The sequence below is a fragment of the Triturus cristatus genome, chromosome 3_2, assembly GCF_964204655.1.
Source record: "Triturus cristatus chromosome 3_2, aTriCri1.1, whole genome shotgun sequence".
Lineage (NCBI taxonomy): Eukaryota > Metazoa > Chordata > Amphibia > Caudata > Salamandridae > Triturus > Triturus cristatus.
Window position 1 is genome coordinate 978,227,365 of NC_140584.1, and position 21,348 is coordinate 978,248,712.

At 42.8% G+C, this 21,348-nt stretch overlaps 1 protein-coding gene across 1 annotated transcript in view; it reads right to left on the reverse strand.

Annotated features, from left to right (window-relative positions):
• NUP88 (nucleoporin 88) overlaps window positions 1-21,348 on the reverse strand; it is a 262,426-nt gene that overhangs the window by 165,912 nt on the left and 75,166 nt on the right. The window contains exons 6-10 of the mRNA XM_085649559.1: window positions 14,880-15,066; window positions 14,322-14,472; window positions 9,731-9,829; window positions 7,880-7,970; window positions 7,181-7,285 (exon numbers count right to left, since the gene is read on the reverse strand). Coding sequence (XP_085505685.1) covers window positions 7,181-7,285; window positions 7,880-7,970; window positions 9,731-9,829; window positions 14,322-14,472; window positions 14,880-15,066 — 633 coding nt within the window. The remainder of the gene's footprint in view (window positions 1-7,180; window positions 7,286-7,879; window positions 7,971-9,730; window positions 9,830-14,321; window positions 14,473-14,879; window positions 15,067-21,348) is intronic.

The following is a 21,348-nucleotide window of genomic DNA, read 5'->3' on the forward strand; positions in this document are numbered from 1 at the left end:
CACAGACGTGTTTCTGACCCCCTGCTAGAGAGAGACCATGCTCTCCGAGATCAGAAACAATGCCTGCTCCAGAGGAAGGTGTTCAGATCTCCTCCAGCAGGATAGCTAGTGAGATTAGAATGTCAAGGCCAGAGGTTTCAAAGCTTCTGCCGCCTTTGATATGAAACCTGGCTTCTTGCAGACGTGGAGAATACCATCCTCTGCCCCGAGGCCCATTTAGCACCAGGAAAGGCGGGAAATTAGATAGTTCAGAGGGTGTTAAAACTGTCCGGCTAGTCACATTCCTAAGTGGGCTACCTGAAGTAGAGACAAAAAGGATTTCACCATCTTGGTTGTGGTGAAATTATGAACTATGAGACAGATTTATGCCCGCTTCCCACAGGAAGCGGTCATATAGGGGGGTGTAGTGATACCAGGGGTCAATAGCCCATTCACTACTACTGTATACTCATCTTAACACTCCTAAATTGAGTATTTAGGTGTCCCTTTGAGCAGAAGATGTGAGAACAAAGGTTCTGCACCAAAGATTGGCAACAAACAATGGCAGGCTGCTTTCACCGCGACAACCATGAGACAGACCAGTCCTGAGCTGGCCTGCCTCCCTAAACCCTTGGGGGTCGGCCCAGCGCTTCATCAATCCAGCAACATCTTTCTTGGGGTGGAGGAGCCATCCCCCCTGCAGCTGCATGCCCCAAAAGCATCTGTCCAGTATCTCGTTCTGCTGACCATCAGTTCCAGCGTAGGAACAGCTTGCCACGAGGAGGTCACAGAGGTACTAGGTCAGCCCCATCTCCACAGCGAGTTTCAAGACACTGACACCCCTAGGAGCCTCACAGCACTAATACCCTGGGTACGGAGTAGTTGCAGCATCCAAGGCTTATTATGTCCAGCCTGGACACCACCGCTGAAAAAGACCAACCGCAAAAAGAACAATTGATGGACAGAGTGCAGAACAATGTCATACATTGACCCCAGTACAGAGATCTGGGCTTAAATCCCCATGTTTTTGCTCCCCATGCCATTCCAGTTTCAACCTCGCCATATGCAAATCAGTCTTGACCCTGCACCCAATGGGAACAGTCCAGTCCAAACTGCCAGGCCAGGTCCTCCCTAGACGGGAAACAAGCATCCTAAGACAAGTTGAGGGGTTTCACCCCTCATCATCCAGGATAGCTTGACTCCAGTGACATGGAGAGCATGGGACCCATGTCTGGGCATACTCCTGCTACTTGGAGTAACAAATTCAAAAAGAACAATTGATGGACACAATGCAGAACAATGGCAAACATTCACCCCAGTATAGAGATCTGGGCCTAAATCCATCATTTTGCGTGCCATGCCATTCCAGTTTGAACCCAGCCATATACAAATCAGTCTTGACCCGCACCCAATGGGAACAGTTCAGCCCCAAGTGCCAGGCCAGGTCCTTCCTGGACTGGAAACAAGCATCCTAGGATCCTAGCACCGAAACCGGCACCAGGAAGCTTGTTTCCAGTACAAGACATGGCTTGGCAGTTCGGGCTGGACTGTTCCCATGAGGCACAGGGTCAAGACTGATTTGCATATGGCTGGGTCTGAACTAGGGTGGCGAAGTGAGCTAAAAAACGGTGATGGATTCAATCCAGATCTGTGACTGGGGGAAGAGTGTCTGAAAAGCTTCAGAGCGTCGTCCACCATCTCTTTGTGTTTGCTTTGGGGAAGACCAACCTGCACGTAGAGGGACTTCAAGGCCAGTGAGATCAATATAGAGAGCGGCCTTGCTGCCCTGTTTCCCCCCTCTTCTGCAAAACTGACTGCTGTGAGAGCCTCTGACCCCCGCGACCCGCCTGACAAAAGACCTATGCACCCGAGCTATCCAGCCCAAGTTCACAGAAACCAACAGTGCCTTCATGGTCCAGAGACCCTCAAGAGCCAAACCCTTTTTTGGGTTCAGCCTAAATGCACCCCCAGTCCCCACCTGTAGCCTCTTTCTTTCAGGTACTTGTTAGGGTGTAGAGCTGAAGGCTACCACCACGTAAAGCACCTCTGCACATGGACACCCCAGGGCATGTAAACTTGAATTCTTGGTGCTTTCTTGGACCTTAGCCCCTACTTACCTCAAGTCCAGAAGAACAGTGTATGTTCCTACCATAGGATAACATTACTGCGTTTGTGGCTCATACCTCAAATCTTACAGCTGTCATTTTCTACTGTTTTTACTGTACAATTTGATCATGTTTAAAGTACTTACCTGATTGGAAAATCTTCTTGTCTAAAATGATATAAAAAGATATCTTATTTTTCCAAATTGGTCTGGAGTTTCCTTTTGAGTGTATGTCTCATTTATTCACTCTGTGTGTACAACTACTACCCTCTGATAAACCTAATCTACTCGCCCACACTGCCACAAAGAGAGCATAAGGGATTATAAAGTTAAGCCCGGTAGGACCATAACAAGCCACCTTTCTACAACTTGCAAATGTTTAAACTAGCATGTGCAATAACGTATGCAATAAGGTATCTTAATTCATTTTTTTTTAAGATTTCAGTGTCCTCCGCCTACATTACAATATGGAATTTGCAGCAGCGACATCCTCAATGACTATTTTGTATGTCCTCCTTTGTATGTCCTCCTCCTAAAAACTATGCCATGCAGTGGTATTATACACGGTCTGAATCCATTCTCACTTTCTGGGATGTGCGCTCACCCGAGGTTCTTTGATTATCAGTATTCAGTCTAGTTAACTATGTAACTTATTCACACTCTTAGTGATGGCTAGGCTTAAGGCTTTTCAAGGCCAACTGTAGAGCTTCTGCAAATGTAATTTTTCTTCATTTTTGGGATGATTGCTAACAAGTTGCTCTGAGCTTGGACTCCAGTGGTATTTGAGAACTCGGAGGTGCATCTTCATCAGTAAACCATCTCAATATTGTTTGGGCCTCAGGAACCTATTCAACAGTCTGCTCAACTTCACGGTTGACACAGTGTACAAGGCACAGCATTTCAAAATATCCTAATTTTGAGAGGATTTTTCACATGCCTTGAATTCAGCTTTGTTATGAATCCTAAGCAAATACTAGATAAAGGCATAGTTATCAACACTTGAAAAGAACCTCAAATTATAGCTGGACAAAAAAAATAGAGTTTTTTTCCTATAACCATTAAAGTATTGATATGCAGTTTAGAATTATAAAATTATTAAAATATATACACACTCATAAAACATGGTCTGGTGTCTGTCCCAAAAAGCCAGGTGGGTTATTGCTGCATTATTTTTAGGTCGAGCCTAGACAGCGCATGCGCTGTCACAAGACCTAGAGTAAAAACTATACTGAGTGTAATCCCACCTGCTGCTTGGGATTGGTTCACTCCTCCGCAACTCTTCTTTCCCGGCTCCTTATTGGTTACTTGTCCAGATACATCATTTCCGGTTCTGCCAAGCAGCACCGACCAACAACAGTTTACTTACGCTGTAGCTGGTTAGTTCTTCCCTTAGGGACTACTTGGTTTATTTTCTGGTTGCGATTCCCCATGGTGCCCGCTTAATGGTATGCTGTCCACATTACATGTACGTACACGCTGATTCATCTTGTGCTTTTGATATTTTTACATTATGCTTGTTTATCGTTGCGCTCTATCTTTTAAATACGCTCCATTACGCGCCCTCCCTCCTCCGCGGCTCTGACGCCCGTGAAGCCGGAGCTGTCTCAATTGAAGAAATCTGCTTGGAAGCAGGCTTCCTCCTTTGTTCCCTCTCCCTCCACCCATCTATGCCCTTCCTGTAGCATGACAAATGGAGGAGTGCACACACATTAGTAATTTAAATAACGTTAAAAAAAAAAACACCAACCTGGGACAAATGAGAGTTATTCACAGATCGGACCATATGTCTTGGCAGAGCAAATGTCCAAGTATTAGGCAAAACGCCACCAAAATTATAAAAAGCTGTACATAACAAACACAGTGTCTTATCCCTTAGGGGTTTGAATGCTGTCCATGTTGTTGTCAAAAATCCAATCATCGGGCAATTTGGGTGGTTACGTGGTATCTGGCGTGGGCAACTTTCCAAAGCATCCATGAACAGCATTACAGTTGGCAAAGAATGTCCCGCTTTTTAGCAGTCCTGCATGAGAGACATGGGACTGATAGAAGATAGCGTCTGAATTACTGTCTCGTACTCCAGGGCGTTCCAAATGCAAACTGGCAAGTGGCCTGAAAAACTTATATGCTGCTGTTTAAGACTAGAGCTGCCGGTGCTTTCTTTCAATCAAAAATTCCATTTGGATCAGGGCCCAAGTTGATTTATATCGTAAAGCATGCTGTGCAAAAAGAGTCCACGCTCACTCATTTTGGATCCACTTACATTTTGTGGAAAATCGTGTTGTGTTCTTTTTCTTTATATGTTTAGGGGAATATTAGATACAATATTTAAATTTGGCAGAGTGTGTGAAGTTTCTATAATTCTTTTAAAAACAAGTATAGTACATTTTTCTGCATGTGGGTTTTCACCTTAAAATCTGGACTTGCGCGCCTCCTTTAAAAGAATTCAAGGTGAACCAAGCACTGGCAAATACAATAGGTCTTTTGGCATGTTGGGTGTACCCATGCATAAAATGGTCAATACTGTGCAGCATTGGGGAAGAAAAGGCACGATGACGCAGCTGTAATTAGTGGGTGCATCATTCATTAGTTGTGCAGCTACAAGAAGAAGCAGGTGGCATTTTCTTTTGTTTTTTCTCATACAAACATTTTGAACTTTTTCTCAAATTGTCTATCACACACGTTCTCTCAAACACACGCACCCAAGTTCTCTTACGCGCATATTTCACTCACACATGCTTTCTGACGCGCTCCCTTCTCTCACAGACACTGTTCAACACTCTCCCTCGGACTCGCCTCCCTCACGCACGCACACTCTCAGTTTGCCCTATCTGATGCATCGGATTCCGCGTGACCCCAAATTGGACATATTGAACAGGTGCAGCACAGGGGCTGCTTCAATGAACAGCGTAATTCATATTACAGTTGCACTCTGGACATATTAGGAGTGGAATGACAGGATGAACTTTAGCGGATGGTAAAAGTGCAGAATATCCATCAGGGTATAGAAAATGTACGTCTGTCTAACACAGTAGTTGCCACAAGGCAGCTTGTATGATATAACAAGCATTTTCAAAGTAACAGGTCTCGCATTTGGGGGAGTTTGATCTATTGCCATTTTAAATGACAATGTCTTTTATTTAGGAGTTGGTTCTGAAAACATAAATAAAATGCATTGTTGTTTTCAATGCCAGGAGCTTAAACTCTCGCAAATGCGAGATCTATTGGATTGCAAATGCTTATTATGGAATGTGGTTGCCAAATTCTCCTGCAGTGTGCTATGTGACTGGAACAAATGAAAGAAATCATCAAAACATTGTGTAGCAACATGGGGCATTGTGGAGCACTGATAAATATCTTAGAGGATTTTCTTAATAGACACTAGCAGGGTGGACACCCAAAATATAAAAATTGAGGGGAAAAAAGTTAGCCTTTCCAAAGAAATCACTAGATGGAACGTTATGGACGGCATGTAAATCCAAACCAGAGGCATGATACAAATAATGACTTTATCGCTGCAAACACTGCACCTAAAAGAAGCATACTAATCAATTTAATTGCATACTGTTCAGCTACATAAAGGTTTACAGTTATGACGTGGTATCCTTCTCTATCCTCCGGTTGGACTGTTTTTTGATTATCTCAGCGTGAGCGTCACCTATATCAGCGATCCCGTTCTATTCGTCGGGCTCAGACCCGCCAGTCATGCCCGTTTTGAAGCATAGCTTAGCAAAGAACCGCTACGCTCTGGCGAAGAGGATCTCTTCCGACCTTCCTCCCTTTGGCTTCATCGAATCCTAGGATCATATTCATCGCCCGGTCCTCCTTTTCTGCAATTGTATATCCAACTTTGCGTCAAGGTCTGTCCTTGATCCAACTGATCCCCCGTTTCGGACCCTGTTGTCCCGAAAAGTCCTCCTGAAGGGGACCTTGGAACGTATCTTACTAGCTGTTTGACGCTCCCCAGTGTCCTTGAACTCTATCTAGAGGAATTATTTCTTAAAGTTCATTTCATGCCCAAAGGTCTCGCTGTGTCCCACACGTTTATCATCATCGTTGCCCTGATGAAGGTGTAGCCCCGTGTTGGGCAAACACCGAAACGTGCGTTGGCGTTTGCTTGCACGTGCCTACCTGAAAACTTCGCCTATTTTACAATAACCTGGGAGTGCACGAGTTCACCTTAATCCTTGTTGTGTCGAATTGTACATTCTTTTGATACCAATTATTTTTAAACCTACTGTATAAATCTGTGTTTTTTGTAAATATGCCTCATATTGAACCCACCAGTTTGTTGTATGAATGAGTGTATGTATGTTTGTTATGGTGTGGGACCTTTTCTTATCTGAATTGTGGAATTTACTGTTTCTGATTTACTTTGCATACAAAGAGTTTTATCCTGACCTTTGTTTATTTAAATAAATTTAGTATTGATTACTTTCCTTCTGTTTTTTGCTTTTCCTCCTGGGGTCAGTTCTTATCTTGTTGTTTCTTTTTTGGTAACCTAGACCCCACGTGGGCTTATATATACGATTACTGTGTAGGCAGTCGGTTTCTCTTTTCTTTTTTGATTACTGTTGTCCCCTACTCCTTCTGCCTACCCATCCTATATCTAGGGGCCCCCCTTCTATTGGATACTCTTGTTGACTAGCCAAACTGTAAACTTAGAGGAAACTCTAAAACAGGGAAATGGCTGAAAGTCAGGAATAGAGGATTGTAGGTAACAGTCATGCAGACCTTCAGAAACAGGCATCCAAAAACCAGCTGTGCACGTGCGTTTAAACCTATCCCACTCCACACAGTCATCCAGAAACCCCCAAGTCATTAGGTTACACCATGGGTAAGTTCTGCCTTTTCATTCAGTAGCACATTGCATTTTGAACCTAGTAGTTATGCCTTTACCATTACATGTAAAGTCTTAAAGAATCCTACCTTGCAAAGTGCTTTTATCTAAAAAACAAATAAACAAAAAACACAACTGCCTCAAAACTTCATTTGACACACAACGATACATGCTACTATAAATTGCTGAATATACATCCGTTTATTTTCTTACGGTCCAGATGTGCTCTCATCCCCAAAGTGATAAGCAGGGTTACTTACAACAAAGGTCTTGTTATGCATTCGTAGGTGTTGGTAATGCAGACCATCGTCGTGCCCAACGATGCATCAGAGACAATCCAGAAGCCTTGAATTGGAGATGGCTGGCTAGGAACACAAATGAATTTGCATAAATGAATCTCTGAAAGTAGTAGCTAAAGCAGAATGAGCTGGCAAAGTTGAACAGGTTTGTCAAGCTCAACTTTAGATGAGGTTCAACACCCTTCATCTGTACCTCTATCATGCTTGTGTGTGGTGCATTAGGGTATCACCTCTCAAGGTATTTACAAATGTACATTTTGTCATTCGAAGATTTTGAACATGAAAACAGTAATTTGACCACATTTTCTGGCATTAGTCTATACAAAGATTGGATTTATTACATGCCTGCACTGTAGTATCCGCTCGCTTGGTTCGAAATGTGGATTGAAAAATGTAGCAACCAACTCACATGTACTGTATTGAGTAGTCGTGGTGTATGGTCATAATTAACTTTTCATTGCACATGAATGTATTTAATAATGGTAGTAGGATTCAATTTCGCATGTATTGGGGCATGGGTGACCAAGAATCAATTCAGGAGTACTCTACACTCCAGAAACATGGTGGGATGCCAAAAATCTCTACTGACAAGGTTATGCAAAAAGTCCAAAAGAGAGTAAAATAACAAAAGTGCTTCTACCAAAAAGCGTTATTCCTTACCTGCATGGCAATGGCTTGGTACAAAGAATGTGCTCCACAACACACCTCTGCTCTGCTGAAAGCTCTTGTAAACTGTCCTTGTCCTCCTCATCTACAAACAAAATCAGACAGCAAGAATAAATGAGAATATTTAGGCAAGTGGTTAATCAAGGCCTGCGTCTGTGTCAGGTTCTTGAGTGCAGTGCAGGTAATTAAATAATGTGCACATTAAGTTCTGTCGTAAAGTAGTAGTATGAAGCATGCTCTGTCCTCTGTACAGTGTTACACTTCTTCTCCAGCATAGTGGCAAAGTTAGACTTGCTCCAGGTTGCAATCATCCACAGATTCAAGAATTTCCACTATTGATATGAGACTCATCCCTTTAAAGATCAATTCGTCCGCTACCTATTTTTATGTCAAGAAGTATCCCATAGCGTCTAAACCATCTTTGAACAGGCAAGTGTTCCCAATATTGTTCAATGCCGTCAGTAAGTCTTTAACTCTGTCAGCAAATGCTCCCAGCTGTCTGGATGCTTGCAGATGGTCTGCCCTCCTTTTTACTTTATATCAATCAATCTCTTCTTTTTCCTGAGATCACTTCTTGCTCGTCATGCTCAACCTTTCTTTTTTTTTTTTTTGTTTTTGTTTTTTTATAAACCTTTTTTTATTAACAATCATTGACATTTACATACAGTATGAAGGATTTGGCATGTATGCTGACAGAGAGAACAAACAGTGATCTTCAATAAATATATTGTTAACTTATACACACACACACACTCTTACATCACAGTTTTTATTTGCAGTTTTATGTAGCGTGAACTTGACCCTGCATTAGAGTGCTTCACAGGAGCGCCAGTTACATTACATAAGTACAACTTTTTTGTCGCAGGGGAGATTAGGTGATTTACCCAGAATCACAGTATGTTGAGCCGATGTCGAGACTCAAACCTAGTTCCCCAGCTTCAGTCAGCAGCTCTAGCTGCTACACCACATCCTCTCCCTACACTGGCATCACACTGCCATGCTGAATTAAAATCCACTCTCCCAGGTTGACTTGGTCACTATATCACATTTACTTCCTTAGTTGATGTAACAAAGAACGTTCAGGATGTAGTTGATGATGCTCCAAAAGTTCACCTTCACTAATCCTTGTGAACAATAGTTTTTTTTTTTTATGTCTTCCTCAAGGCGTTATGTTGTGTTCCCCATGATATCTATTGAGTAGACCGAATGCAAATTATTGTGGTATGTAGGTGTTACACAGGGGTCGCACTTTGACTCTTCTTTAAGGTTCCGGTTTGTTTATGTGCATATACACTATTGTTTAAAGTACAACATGATATAACACAAATATTTACATTTTTCTCAAAGATTATTATTTTTTTTTTTTTTTTTTTTTTTAATTTGAAAATTTTATTGAACAATAAATCGATTACAAGCATGGGCCTACAACCACCAGGGCCGGCCGCTAGATTCAGAAAGGATCATACAGTTATTAATGCTCAACCTTTCTTATATTTCTGCAAGACATGTTAAGTAAGTCCAGACACTCATGATGGGAGGACTATCAGTTCCAGCTTTACAGTGCTCCCTTAATTCTTTCAGTCAGTTTCTAATCAGAGTGCTATTCCTCTGACGTAGTGGATTTGCATTTCTTCAAACTATTAACTTCTGAAGTGATGTGGTTGTGCTCTGCTTGAATTCCAATTCCATTTTCGAAAACATGGTGCGTCACTGGGTTTCCCTTTCTTTACTCTAGTCACTCTGTATGCCCGTTTATTATGTCCCTCTTCTACCACCCAGTGTTTCTCCAAATATTTTATTTTTCATCATCTCTTCAGTTATTTAAATGAACATTCAGTTCCTTACCTGACGTGAGAAACTTCTGTAGCTTGTTAGTCCATGCGAGGCCCACACTATGTACACCAGCTTCATGTGTGCAGTGATACCTGACAGAGCAGACAGGGTCTGAGAATAAAGAAAAGGGTCAAATGACGAGAGAAATGCCACACAAAACCTTGCAGTAGGAGATTGAAATTAAAATTGATGCCATTTCTGACTTAAGTCACATGTTCGAAAAAAACGTGCAAACCTGAATGTAAACTGGTTCAAAGATTTTACACGTCTGATGTTACCACTACTAACACATTTGCAACCTTCAGTACAAACATCATAAAATTTTTAATCTAAAACCAGCAGTCACCTAGAGGTTTTCTTATAAATAAGCAAATAGCAAACTTATAAGACATAGGCCGGAGAAACTAGTATGTTTTAAAATGCTGCCCATAGATGGAGGAGCTACCATCACACCTTACTTATCGCTCACTATTTCTGAAGGGATACTGCTCTCCCTGCAGTCCCAGGCTTGCCCAGTGTATTATTTAGGGTGTTATGTCCCCGGGGCCTTGGTCCCCCCTAATTATTGAGGCCTCCGGTGTTGCCAAACCCCACTGGACCCCACCAATACCATATTGACATGGCTGCCTGTCGCCACTATACCGCTCATCCTGGATGCCATGCAAACGTCTGAGAGTACTTATGTAGAGGAAGAGTCTCAGTCCTTCCTCCCCTGGGATGATGATGATTTTTACGGGGATGTCGTTGCTTCCATATATAGGGCGGTTTCAGAAGTCTTAGAACCCACTGAAAAACGCCTCGACAGGCAGATCGCTGAAGAAGTGTGAGGACACCTCATCCTCAAGACCCCCAGGATTCGGAGGACACTGGACCAAAAACTAAAAACAAATGGGGGTGCATCACAACGCATTTGGGTGCCTTAAGCGGGCCTTCCTAGCCCAAACCAAGCCCTTTTGGAGTTCCTCCAACCTAATTTCTCGGACATGGTGGAGGACAAGGAATCCCAAAAGTACTAAGACGAGAACACAGGTCCCTCAAGACATTGGTGCCGCCCCATCTGTACCTGCCACTCCTGAAAACCCCATCCTATAGTGTAGCGTCCACGCTGGATCCCGATAACATTATACAGCCTAGGTCAGCGGACTGGGCTGCGACAGACAAAGTGGCCAAATATGTTGCAGGTCGCCTGCGCAAACTCCTAGAGATGGAGCCATGCAGAAGCCTACAGGCAGAATGCCCCCAGCCCTCTCTTGAGGGAAAAGGCAGCCCTTACCCCTGGAATTGATACCGGGATGGCCACATTCATAAGGTACACCAAGAAGGGGATTCATCTGTCTTGGCATTCATTCAAGGATAAACTCCTGGATGTGGTGTGTCCTGTGACAAAGATTTTGGATAGGACGGAGGAAGTCAAGGTCTCGGGCTCTTTGACGTTTCTATACTCCATCGATTTTCCTTCTTTCTAGATGGCAGCCTCCCTTTAAATATCTTCATGGAGGTCCCAGGTCCTACTCACATGCTCTTGGTCTGCTTTGAATGATTGAGACTTTCTTTTAAATCAAACTGGCTCACTCTTTTCAAACTCAAACGTGGACTTCAGCTGTTAAACTCAAAAACACATTTCTGCCCTTTCATCAACTGTGTACTGTTTTAGTTTAACTACCTCAATTTTTAAAACCTTATACTTTCACCTAATGGCATCGAGCCCTGCATATTTTGCTAAACCGCAATAATGGCCTGCACCTAGTCTATTTCTCAGTATAGCCTCTAAATAGCAACATTTACTTTTCCCCTTTACAGAAGACGGACATTTGCTCCGTTACCAAGCTCTACATTTCATCAGATGCTTGATAGAAAGCATTATGTGTTTGGGTTAATATGTATGTACGCACGCATGCATGAATACACACACTTAGCTAAGGAGCAAGAGTGCAATGAAAGTGGCACAATCCAATGGAGATAGTTAGGCACATCATTCAAGGATGATGATTCCCATTGTGTGGAGATATAATGTTCTTTGAAGAAACAAATCTTCATCTCTCCTGCAATTCAGAAAGAAGATGGAACAGTTCTGATATTGACCAGAATGTTTGTACAGATCCTTGGAGTATAGATTGAGAAATCACGTCTTCTTGTTTTGACTTTACTGCATTCAGGACAGCTGGAACCAAGGTGGACTGGAGAAATTAGAGCTTGCCAGCAGAACAGCTGACAAATTCACTCGCAAACTGCTCACACTCAGTCAATGATCTAAACAAGCATTGAAAATGCAATAGGTCTCGCCTTTGATTAAGTTAAAGCCATTTGCGTTGCTAATGGTATTGTATAGCAAAGCAAATGGCTTTAACTTAATAAAAGGCGAGACCTATTGCATTTTTAATGTTGGTTTTGTTTGCAAGCATCTAACACTGCTGCTGGCGGGGTGACGGTAGGGTGTGTGCTGGGTAGAGTGGAGCAGAGGGCTGGGGAGCTGGGCAGGTTCTCCTTTTGTCATGAGCTGTAAACAGGGAGCAGTGAGGTAGCCTGCAATGGTAAATAAATAGATAAAATGGGGAGAGGCTGGAGGAAAGGGGCAGGACTGCAGGCAGAGGGGAATGGAAGACATCTCTACTTTACACACACTTCGAGTAGTGAGCTGAAAACTTCACAGAAAGCAGCAACGTGAAGGACTGGGGTCGGGAAAACTTTATGGGAAGCAGCGGAGTGAGTGTAGAGGGCGGCAGGCAGAGCCAGGGAGCGGGCGGTGGGGAGGGTCCTCTGCACCGGACCGGCCAGGCCCCGTCGGGAGCCAGCCTTGGGAAGCAGAGACATGTTCCAGCAGGGTGCTTTTGTCTGTGCCCAGAGTAGTTCAGCGGCATAGTGAGCAGTGGAGTAGAGTGGAATATGCATGGTGTGGTAGAAAGAACACTGCCGTTACAGACAACACATCTTCAACTGAAATGATCATGACCTTTGTGCACACATACTATTCTACTGATAAAAATATACAACGCAGAACAATTAAAACTGCCATCACCTAGTGTATTAATTTGATTGTATTAAAATATTTATTTTCACCACATTTCTGAATTACCAAAAAATGTGTTTCATTTGGGCTTTTCTAATTCTGACATTGTGAAATAACTTAACAGTTCATTTACAACATTTACATTTTGTTGTGTGCTAGAAAACACATCACATGGCCTTCCCTCAAGCCGGATAGGCTTTGACATAAAAACGTCACCTACACATATTCGGTCCATGGAGTATAACAGCGCAGAGGAGGATTCGTGTCAAGCTGCAAATGCCTCTTTCATGGGTTCCTTTTGCCACAGTTCTACCCTAGCTGCCTGTCATCAGTCACAAACCAGAGCTGCATTGTAAATGTAAAGCATTACCGTCAGACTCAGCCGTCCATTATGGGAATTAATTTCAAGTACAGTCTGTGGTTAGCTTCAAAAGTTAACCAAGAGAGAATGCAAAATTGTAGTGTTTTACTATCCGCGCACTTAAAGAAAATAAGTCACGTCCGTGAGTGTGTGCAATTTAATCAAACAATTACCATTTACGTACTCACCTACATCAAGCGTTAAATATTAAACCGAACTCATTTTGACATACTCTCAAGAACACAAGACCTTCCACATTTGCTTTGCAGGTTACATGCAAGTCCTTGCAACAGATAAATAACCAACTGATCAATTTCATCAGGACTAGAACTCGTGACCTTCAAGACTTAAGATCGCGAAAGGAATTTTATATTAAATTGCTAATTTATTTTGAACTAACGTTAAGAAAATTCATGAACCAGTACCCCCGATTCTAGCAATCTGCGTCATTAAAATACCAATAATAGATTCCAATTCTAAATGCCTGAATAGTTGCTGTATCCCAACCATTTTGCCTCTCCGAGTTCCATCCCAGCCAGTACTTTCACAATCATACCCTGCCTTAAACACACCACAGCTCCCAGTGGAATTGCATGCTCAGGCACCATAGTTCATACAGAACACAGCAAACAACGAATTTACACACCCGCTCACTGATCAAGTTGACTGCTCCTCGCTTCAGCCTTTCTGTCGCCCTTTCAATTGAGTTTGCACACTCCGCTCTGCGCAAGGCGGGTGTAACGCGTGCAGTGACGTCACCCCCGTAGGCCATTGGAACTTATTCTCCGTTACAGATATTTAAAACAAAAAATAAACATGCGGCCTGCTTTCCTTCTGCCATGAAAGGTTTCTTGTCTTTATTGGGCCATGTGTTTGAAACACATGGCCCCATAAAGATAAGAAAGCTTTTACCACAAATGTAAACCAAGCGAGCCAGTCCAACTGGGACGGCTCTAAAAGAGAAAACTGTACGTCACTGGAAGCTCTTTTCCAATGGCTGGCCACCGTTTAGCATAGACGGTGATACCAGCCAATGGAAAAGAGGGGCGGGGCTTAAACCCCGCTAGTAAAATCTACCCTAACTCATTAAATCTCGCCAGCCTACGCCAGGCGAGACCCAAAAAACATGGGTAACTGTTTGCATGGCTTTTCCCCCAATGGGACTTGGGGGGGGGGAGGGAGGGGGAGAGGGGAAAAGATTATGGCGTCTGGCAGAATGAGTTTACACTACCTACCTTTGTGCAGGCGGATTGGGCATGAGAAATCAGACTCCAGTGTATCTTCAGTCTCCACAGAAACCACCTTCAGAGCAAGCTCCAACTCAACACATTCAATCACGTATAGAGACGGGATATGATCGGAGCGCTGGTCCCAGGATTTGTCTGTCTATAAGAAGCAACAATACATATATTATTTTTTTTACTAAACATCTATTTCAAGCAACAAACAAAAAACAAGCAAACATGCATATTCTTGAGAGGAGGCAAGTAAATAAAAAGGTGAAATGTGACACAGATATTCTCTTGTGGTTTTTCTATTGATAATGCATGCTTTGCTATACCCCTTTGTTCTTCTATCCTTAACAGCATATTTTGCTGCATGTATTACCTACATTGATCTTTTACGGACTTGCCAGTCGTGTGAATTATCCTGCAGCCTGTATGTTCTGGGGTACACTATGTAAATAACTAATTCAAACAATACGTGATTGTGCCATTTACGATTTGATCTGTTCAATGAGCAGCAAATAGCTTAAAGGAAAAGTACACAAATCACGGGGTATTTGCACAAACCGTCTGTTCATCGTCCTCTTCAGCCTCCAAAACCACACAGTGGTACAACATTCCTGATTCAGTGGCAATCACCAAGATGTTGGGGACACAGGGTAGGCAGAGCACAGCACAAGCATCGTAGCCGTAGTTGTCCTCTGCAGCTGGGTGCATAGGTAAAGGGCCCAACAGCTTCCCAAGATTTCCTATGCTGGAAGGAAAGGAGGAGCAATGTTTCTGTTCTGAAAGCAAGCTATATTTTTCAATTTAAACTTTAATTAAGCTGCCGTTGTTCACTGACAGGTAAAATCATCATAATAACCAGAAAGATTTTTTTTTGCTATGGTGTGCCATGCTGACATCTGCAACAAGCTTATCAAGACAAACTTTCAATCTTATGAACTGGCCCAGGTATCTTTTTAACTACTATGGTATCTTGTTAGAAAGTTTCAATGAAATTTTTCAAGTTGAACTTCAACATTGAAAAAAGACCATGGTAAGATACTAAACATTGAAGTTGTTAAAAAGTCATAGTTATGAGCAAAACCAATATCTTGTGTTGTCACCACCTTCAACAATAATAACCTGAAGCATTATAAACTTTCCTAATCCTTGAGAATCTCAAAGTTTCCCTATTTAATTACCGCAAAGTGTGTAACCAATATGGCATGGCTGAGAATGAAAGGAACTCTGGGATGCAGAAGTAAGGATACTATAACCAGAAAAGGCAAGATGTGTTACAGCAGGTGTCTACAATCACTCGATCGCAAGCTACCAGTAGCTTGCAGTAACCTTCAGAGTAGCTTCCAACCTTGTGTTCATTTTTAACTAAGAACTGCAATGAATACGTGTAGTATTTTACTCTTAAAGTAAAGGAAAGGCTATGTTTATTTTACTATACGCTGTTGCAGGGCTCCACTCAGATTTAGGACCATGTGGGTCACAGAGATACAGAACTGAAGCACTGAGGTATTGAACGCTTAAACAAAAGTTTTTCTCAACTCAATATTGGAGCATGAGAACAAAATGAGATTTCTGAATGCTTTTGAAGAAGCCATTTTCTTTTAAATTATACAAATTTAAAGTAAAGAAAAATGTCTGTAAGAAACAGTGTCTTAATGTTTCTCTACTTTAAATTAAGCCAATTAGGGGGCGTGGTCTGGCCACGCAGGAAGATGGCCGCCTGACGAGTGAGCTCCGTCACGGGATGGACTCTTAACGGAAATTTCCTACCTCACATCGGCTTTGGAGTCTTCTTCTTGTGCCCTGCGACAGCCGGAAGGTGGTGGGCACGATTTGGGCGTGTTTTTCGACGATGTGACGGCGAAGTTTCCCTGGTGTTGACTGCCTCGATGACAGGGTTGTGTGGAGCTGCGTGTCCGGCGGGGCCTGTCTGACGTATCTACTCAGGCTGCCTCTTCTTCCTCCTCAAGCCGCGCCTCTGTTACGAAGAACGCCTGCCCCCATGAAGCCGCGCCTCTGTTGCTGCTGAAAAGCGCTTGCTTCCTCATGGGGCCGCGCCTTCGTTGCTGACGACGGGCGCCCGCCTCCTCATGAGGCCGCGCCTTCGCTGCTCCTGACGAGTATCTACCTCCTCATGAAGCCGCGCCTTTCTCAGCTTGCCTGCTGTAATGTTTCTTTTCAGGAATGTCGCCTGACAGGAGTTAGGATTTTTGACGTGTCGACGCTCAGCTACTGGTAGGATTACTTCCTTCTATAATCCTGTTGTGGCACTTATGTCACTCACCTCATCCAGTCAATGAGCGTATTATCAGGTCAGCAATTAATTTGCGATTCATCACGCTAAACTGTTCTTCCAAGCTGAACTTCTTTGCTACAGTTACAGTTTCGCGCCTTTCTGACTTTTGGTTACAGCCGACGCTTCATGGCTTCCTTTAGCGCAGTCTGTATATCTCGCACAAGAGAGTGCTTTTTTCCAATGCCATTATAGTGCCCATGTCAACTCCTTTAGTTAGGCTGTGCTTTTTCTGCTTTGACTATGATTACTTTACATTCTACAGCCTTGTTCATCTTGCTGTGCATGTAGCTGTGCTTATTATTATTACCATAAACGCGCATATGATGTTTCATTTTATCTTACCTCTATTTACATGCCTTTGAATATAGCGGCAGTTGTTATCATATTCACAAGTGTAAGTAGTGGGGGTCATTAAGCAATGATGTACTTTTACATTTTACTGTTTAGAAATGCGTTATAAGCTCCTTTTAGCTTATTAATGTCATACATATACAGTTACTAAGTGTTTCTTTTGCATGTCTTGGTATTTTTCTGCAACTACATATAAGCATTCCTCAACAGCAAGACGGCTTTACGTACTTTTAAAGTTTTTATCAAACATTCTCCTCAAATGTCTGCATCTAAGCAAGGAAACAAGGCTTCTAAACCACTTCTTTTTGCAGAAGCCCTCAAGCAGTCCACCAATATGCCAACAAAAGGCAATGCCTCCTCTCCTTCCGCTTCACCTCAGGCTTCGGTCTCTAATGGTGGGCAGGCGTCGGCGGCAGCTTTGCAACGTATCCTGCACGAAATTTCCGAGGTTAGTCGTCGATTAGATGACATGCACCTTACAATTACATCACTAGCTGAGGAGACTAAATCAATTAAGACAGAAATTACCAACTTTCATACGCAGTTTGAATCCCTTGATTCTAGAGTTCGGGCAGTGGAGAATCGATTGGAATCTCTTCCAAATCAAGACCGGGACCTTTTACTCTTCCATAGTAAACTCATTGATTTGGAAGACAGAAGTAGGAGAGACAACATCCGTTTTTTTGGCTTTCCAGAGCGCATTGAAGGGCAGAGTTCCAGTGCATTTCTGTGTCGTATACTCCCAAAGCTAACTGGTATTCCTTTCAATCCACCTCTGGAGATACAACGGGCTCATAGAATTGGTCCTCCACGTGATGATCCTGCCGCACGCCCACGACCGATTATTGCCTGTCTTCTTCGTCATGAACAAACAAGACAAATATTATCTGCGGCTCGGCTTCAAGGCTCCTTTTCTTTTGAAGGTCATCGCATTTTTATGGCAGCTGATTTCTCCAAGGAAACTAATGAGCGGCGGAAAGCCTTTCTCTCCATGCGACCTCAACTACGTCAATTAGGTATCAAATATGGCCTATTTGACCCAGCACGCTTTCGCGTTACCAAAGATGGAGTTTCTAAGGACTTTTTTGACCCCGAGCATCTTCAGCAATTCCTGGACCGTCTTCATCCTCAAGAAATGGAGGTTCTCACAACACCCTCACAGCAAGTTCAGCCCCATTCATCCTCTAAGTCTTCCACTACATTGTCAGATCGCAACAGGCGCCCTCCTAGCAGCCCCCGACCTCGGGGTAGGGATCTTGAACGTCTTCATCGCTCACAAGAAGATAGGAAATCTGCAATACAATCGGTTTCGGTTGCTACGTTTTCACAAGATCCGCAGAGAGACAAGTCACGTTCTCCTCTTAAAACTCCTTCGGATGCGGACTGAATAATTCTCTCACTCATGGAAGTTGTTGTCCTTAATACTATTGGCAGTTAACTATAGACTCTCTTTTCTTGAGAGTCTTATTTTTATTGTTAATTATTTACCACATTTTTCACATGTTTTGCTGTTCTTATATTATCAGCTTGTCCTTTTTTACCTCTTTCTTCCTAGCTTTCTACCTTATTTCTTTTCTCCTTCAGTCTGCTTACTGTTATTTCTCTGCCTAATAATATCACTCTTTCCTCTTCTTATATTCATTGTTTTTCCTGTTACAATTTATTGCTTAAATATTTCTTAATAATTTTGCATTTACTTGGGCACCTTGGCGTCTAATGGTTTAATTACAGTTTTATTATTCTACTTGCACGATTGCATGTTGGTCTATGTTTATCTATACACGCTTTGTATGCTTTATGATATTAGGTTACTTTACATTTAATTATTACTAGACTCCCCCCTCTAAGCAATACTGCTTCCTAATCTCTATTTTGCTCTTTCTACCTTTTTATCGTACCTAGGTTCTTTTTCACAATGCTTTTCTGGGCTTTCCTTCTATATCATTACTACTCTCCTAATCTTTTCTCTTTTCTGTGGGGTCTTTTCCCGTGGCGGTGCTCTAGTGCGCCCAGACCCGCGGGTAACAGTCTACGGTCTCTTGATCTCTTTTTGCTTTTACTCAATATTTTATAGTTTTCCTTATTATTGTATCACCTCTCTAAATTTCATCTTCCCTTTTTCTTCTTTCATTATTCTTCTTATCGCTTCTTTCATGTATTCCATTTAAATCAAAGTTTCGTTTCTATTTATTTTATTTTTGTTTCCCCTTCTTTTTGTCATTTCTTTTCTTTTTCCTTTGTTTGGTTTAGCACGTTGTTTTGTGCTTCATTCTCCTGTTTCTGATATTTGCGTTGTTCTAATATGGCAAAAACACACTCTCTTAATGCAATTACTTGGAATGTACATGGTCTCACCCATTACATAAAACGGAAGAAGGTTCTCTCCTACCTTCAGACTAAGCATGTAGATGTAGCCTTGCTTCAGGAGACACATTTGGATGCTCTAGAATCAGACAAACTTTGTAGAGACTGGGTGGGTAAGGTTATACATAGCAGCATTCAACAAGATGAATCCACGGACGCAGGTCCCCTCCGCAAGTGTGGAGTTGCAATTCTTCTTCGCAAGTCCCTTCCGGTCACTGTCTCTAAAACATGGTCAGATGTAAATGGCCGCTACGTTTTTGCTAAACTTAAAATTGGTGATTCTCACGTCTGTGTAGGGTCTGTATATGCCCCTACGGGTACCAAGAAAACATTCTTTCTTCAATTATCCCGCTTGTTGCTCGAAATTAATGCATCGCAATATTTGATTGGTGGAGACTGGAATGTGACGCAAGATTCTATTCTAGATAAAACTGGTCCATTAGATGGGGGCAATGCGTCAGATAGAGCTTTGCTAGGTGACATTATCTCAGATATCGGGTTGGTTGACCATTGGCGTATCAGTCACCCAACGGATAAGGAATATACTTTCTTTTCGTCGACTCATGGTACGTTTTCTCGTCTTGACTACTTCCTCATCTCACAGAACGCAGTTAAGTTGGTCACGGATTCCTGCATTCTGGAAGCGGCATTGTCTGACCACTCTCCGGTTCTCCTTTCCCTAGAACTGGGACTTTCTAGTCCTGGACGTAAGCCCTGGCGAATGAACATTCAGCGCCACAGAACTCCTGTTGGTAAATCCCAACTGCAGTCACACCTTCAAACTTATCTTTCTAATAATCAGGGATCCGTGACCTCCAGCAGGACTCTTTGGGCTGCAGCTAAGGCTACTTTAAGGGGACAATTAATGCGTGATGCAGCACTCGCTAATAAGCAAAATGCGAGGAAACAAGTGGAACTCGAACATGACATACAAACCTATTCTCGCCTATATATCACTTCTCCGTCCTTACAAAATCGTAAACTGCTCGAACAAGCCCGAATGGCCTTAAACAGTCTTTTTACATCTAAGGCAGAATACGCCTTACAGAAAATGAAAGGTCGACACTACGAGCAAGGAGAAAAGGCGGGAAGGTTATTAGCCGCACAGTTGCGTCAAAGGGAGGCATCTATGGCCATCCCGGCCATCAGATCTGCGCAAGGACACTTGTGCACAAAACCTCAAGACATTGTCAATGAGTTCGCCTCCTTTTATGAATCCCTCTATACTTCTGATAATCGAATGGATTCGGATAAGATGACGGCATTTCTTGCGAAGGTGCATCTCCCTTCTCTTTCAGCGGATGGTAAGGCCATCCTTGAGGGTGAAATAACTAGGGATGAGGTTTCCAGTGCGATTGCTGCCCTGCCCTATCACAAGGCCCCTGGTGAGGATGGGTTTCCTCCTGAATTCTATCGTTGGGCAGGTCTCAATATTATTGACACTCTACATGCCGCATTCCAGGAGGCGGATGCTGCGTCTTCATTGGGTCCCCTTTCTAACAAAGCTATTATTGTCGTGCTACCAAAGCCAGGCAAAGATCCCCAGCTTTGCAGTAGTTATCGTCCCATTTCCCTGTTGAACTCTGATATTAAAATCCTGGCTAGTATCCTTGCGTCTCGTTTGCGTAAAGTCTTGCCTTCTTTGATACACCATTCCCAAGTAGGCTTTGTACCGGGACGCTCTTCCCGGAATCATTTGCGTTCTCTGGCCCATGCACTGTGGTCGGCTCAACATCTCACAGATGATGCGTTAGCCCTCTCACTTGACGCAGAAAAAGCGTTTGATCGCATCGAATGGAATTATCTTTTCACGGTCATGGAAAAATTTGGCTTAGGTACAAAATTTATTGATAAAGTACGTTTACTTTACAATCATCCTTCTGCTCAAGTGAATTGTGGTGGATTTCTATCTGATACCTTTACAATTAAGAGAGGGACACGCCAAGGCTGTCCACTATCCCCCCTTCTGTTTCTTTTGGCTATGGAACCTTTAGCTGCTACCATCCGTCAATCTGATGA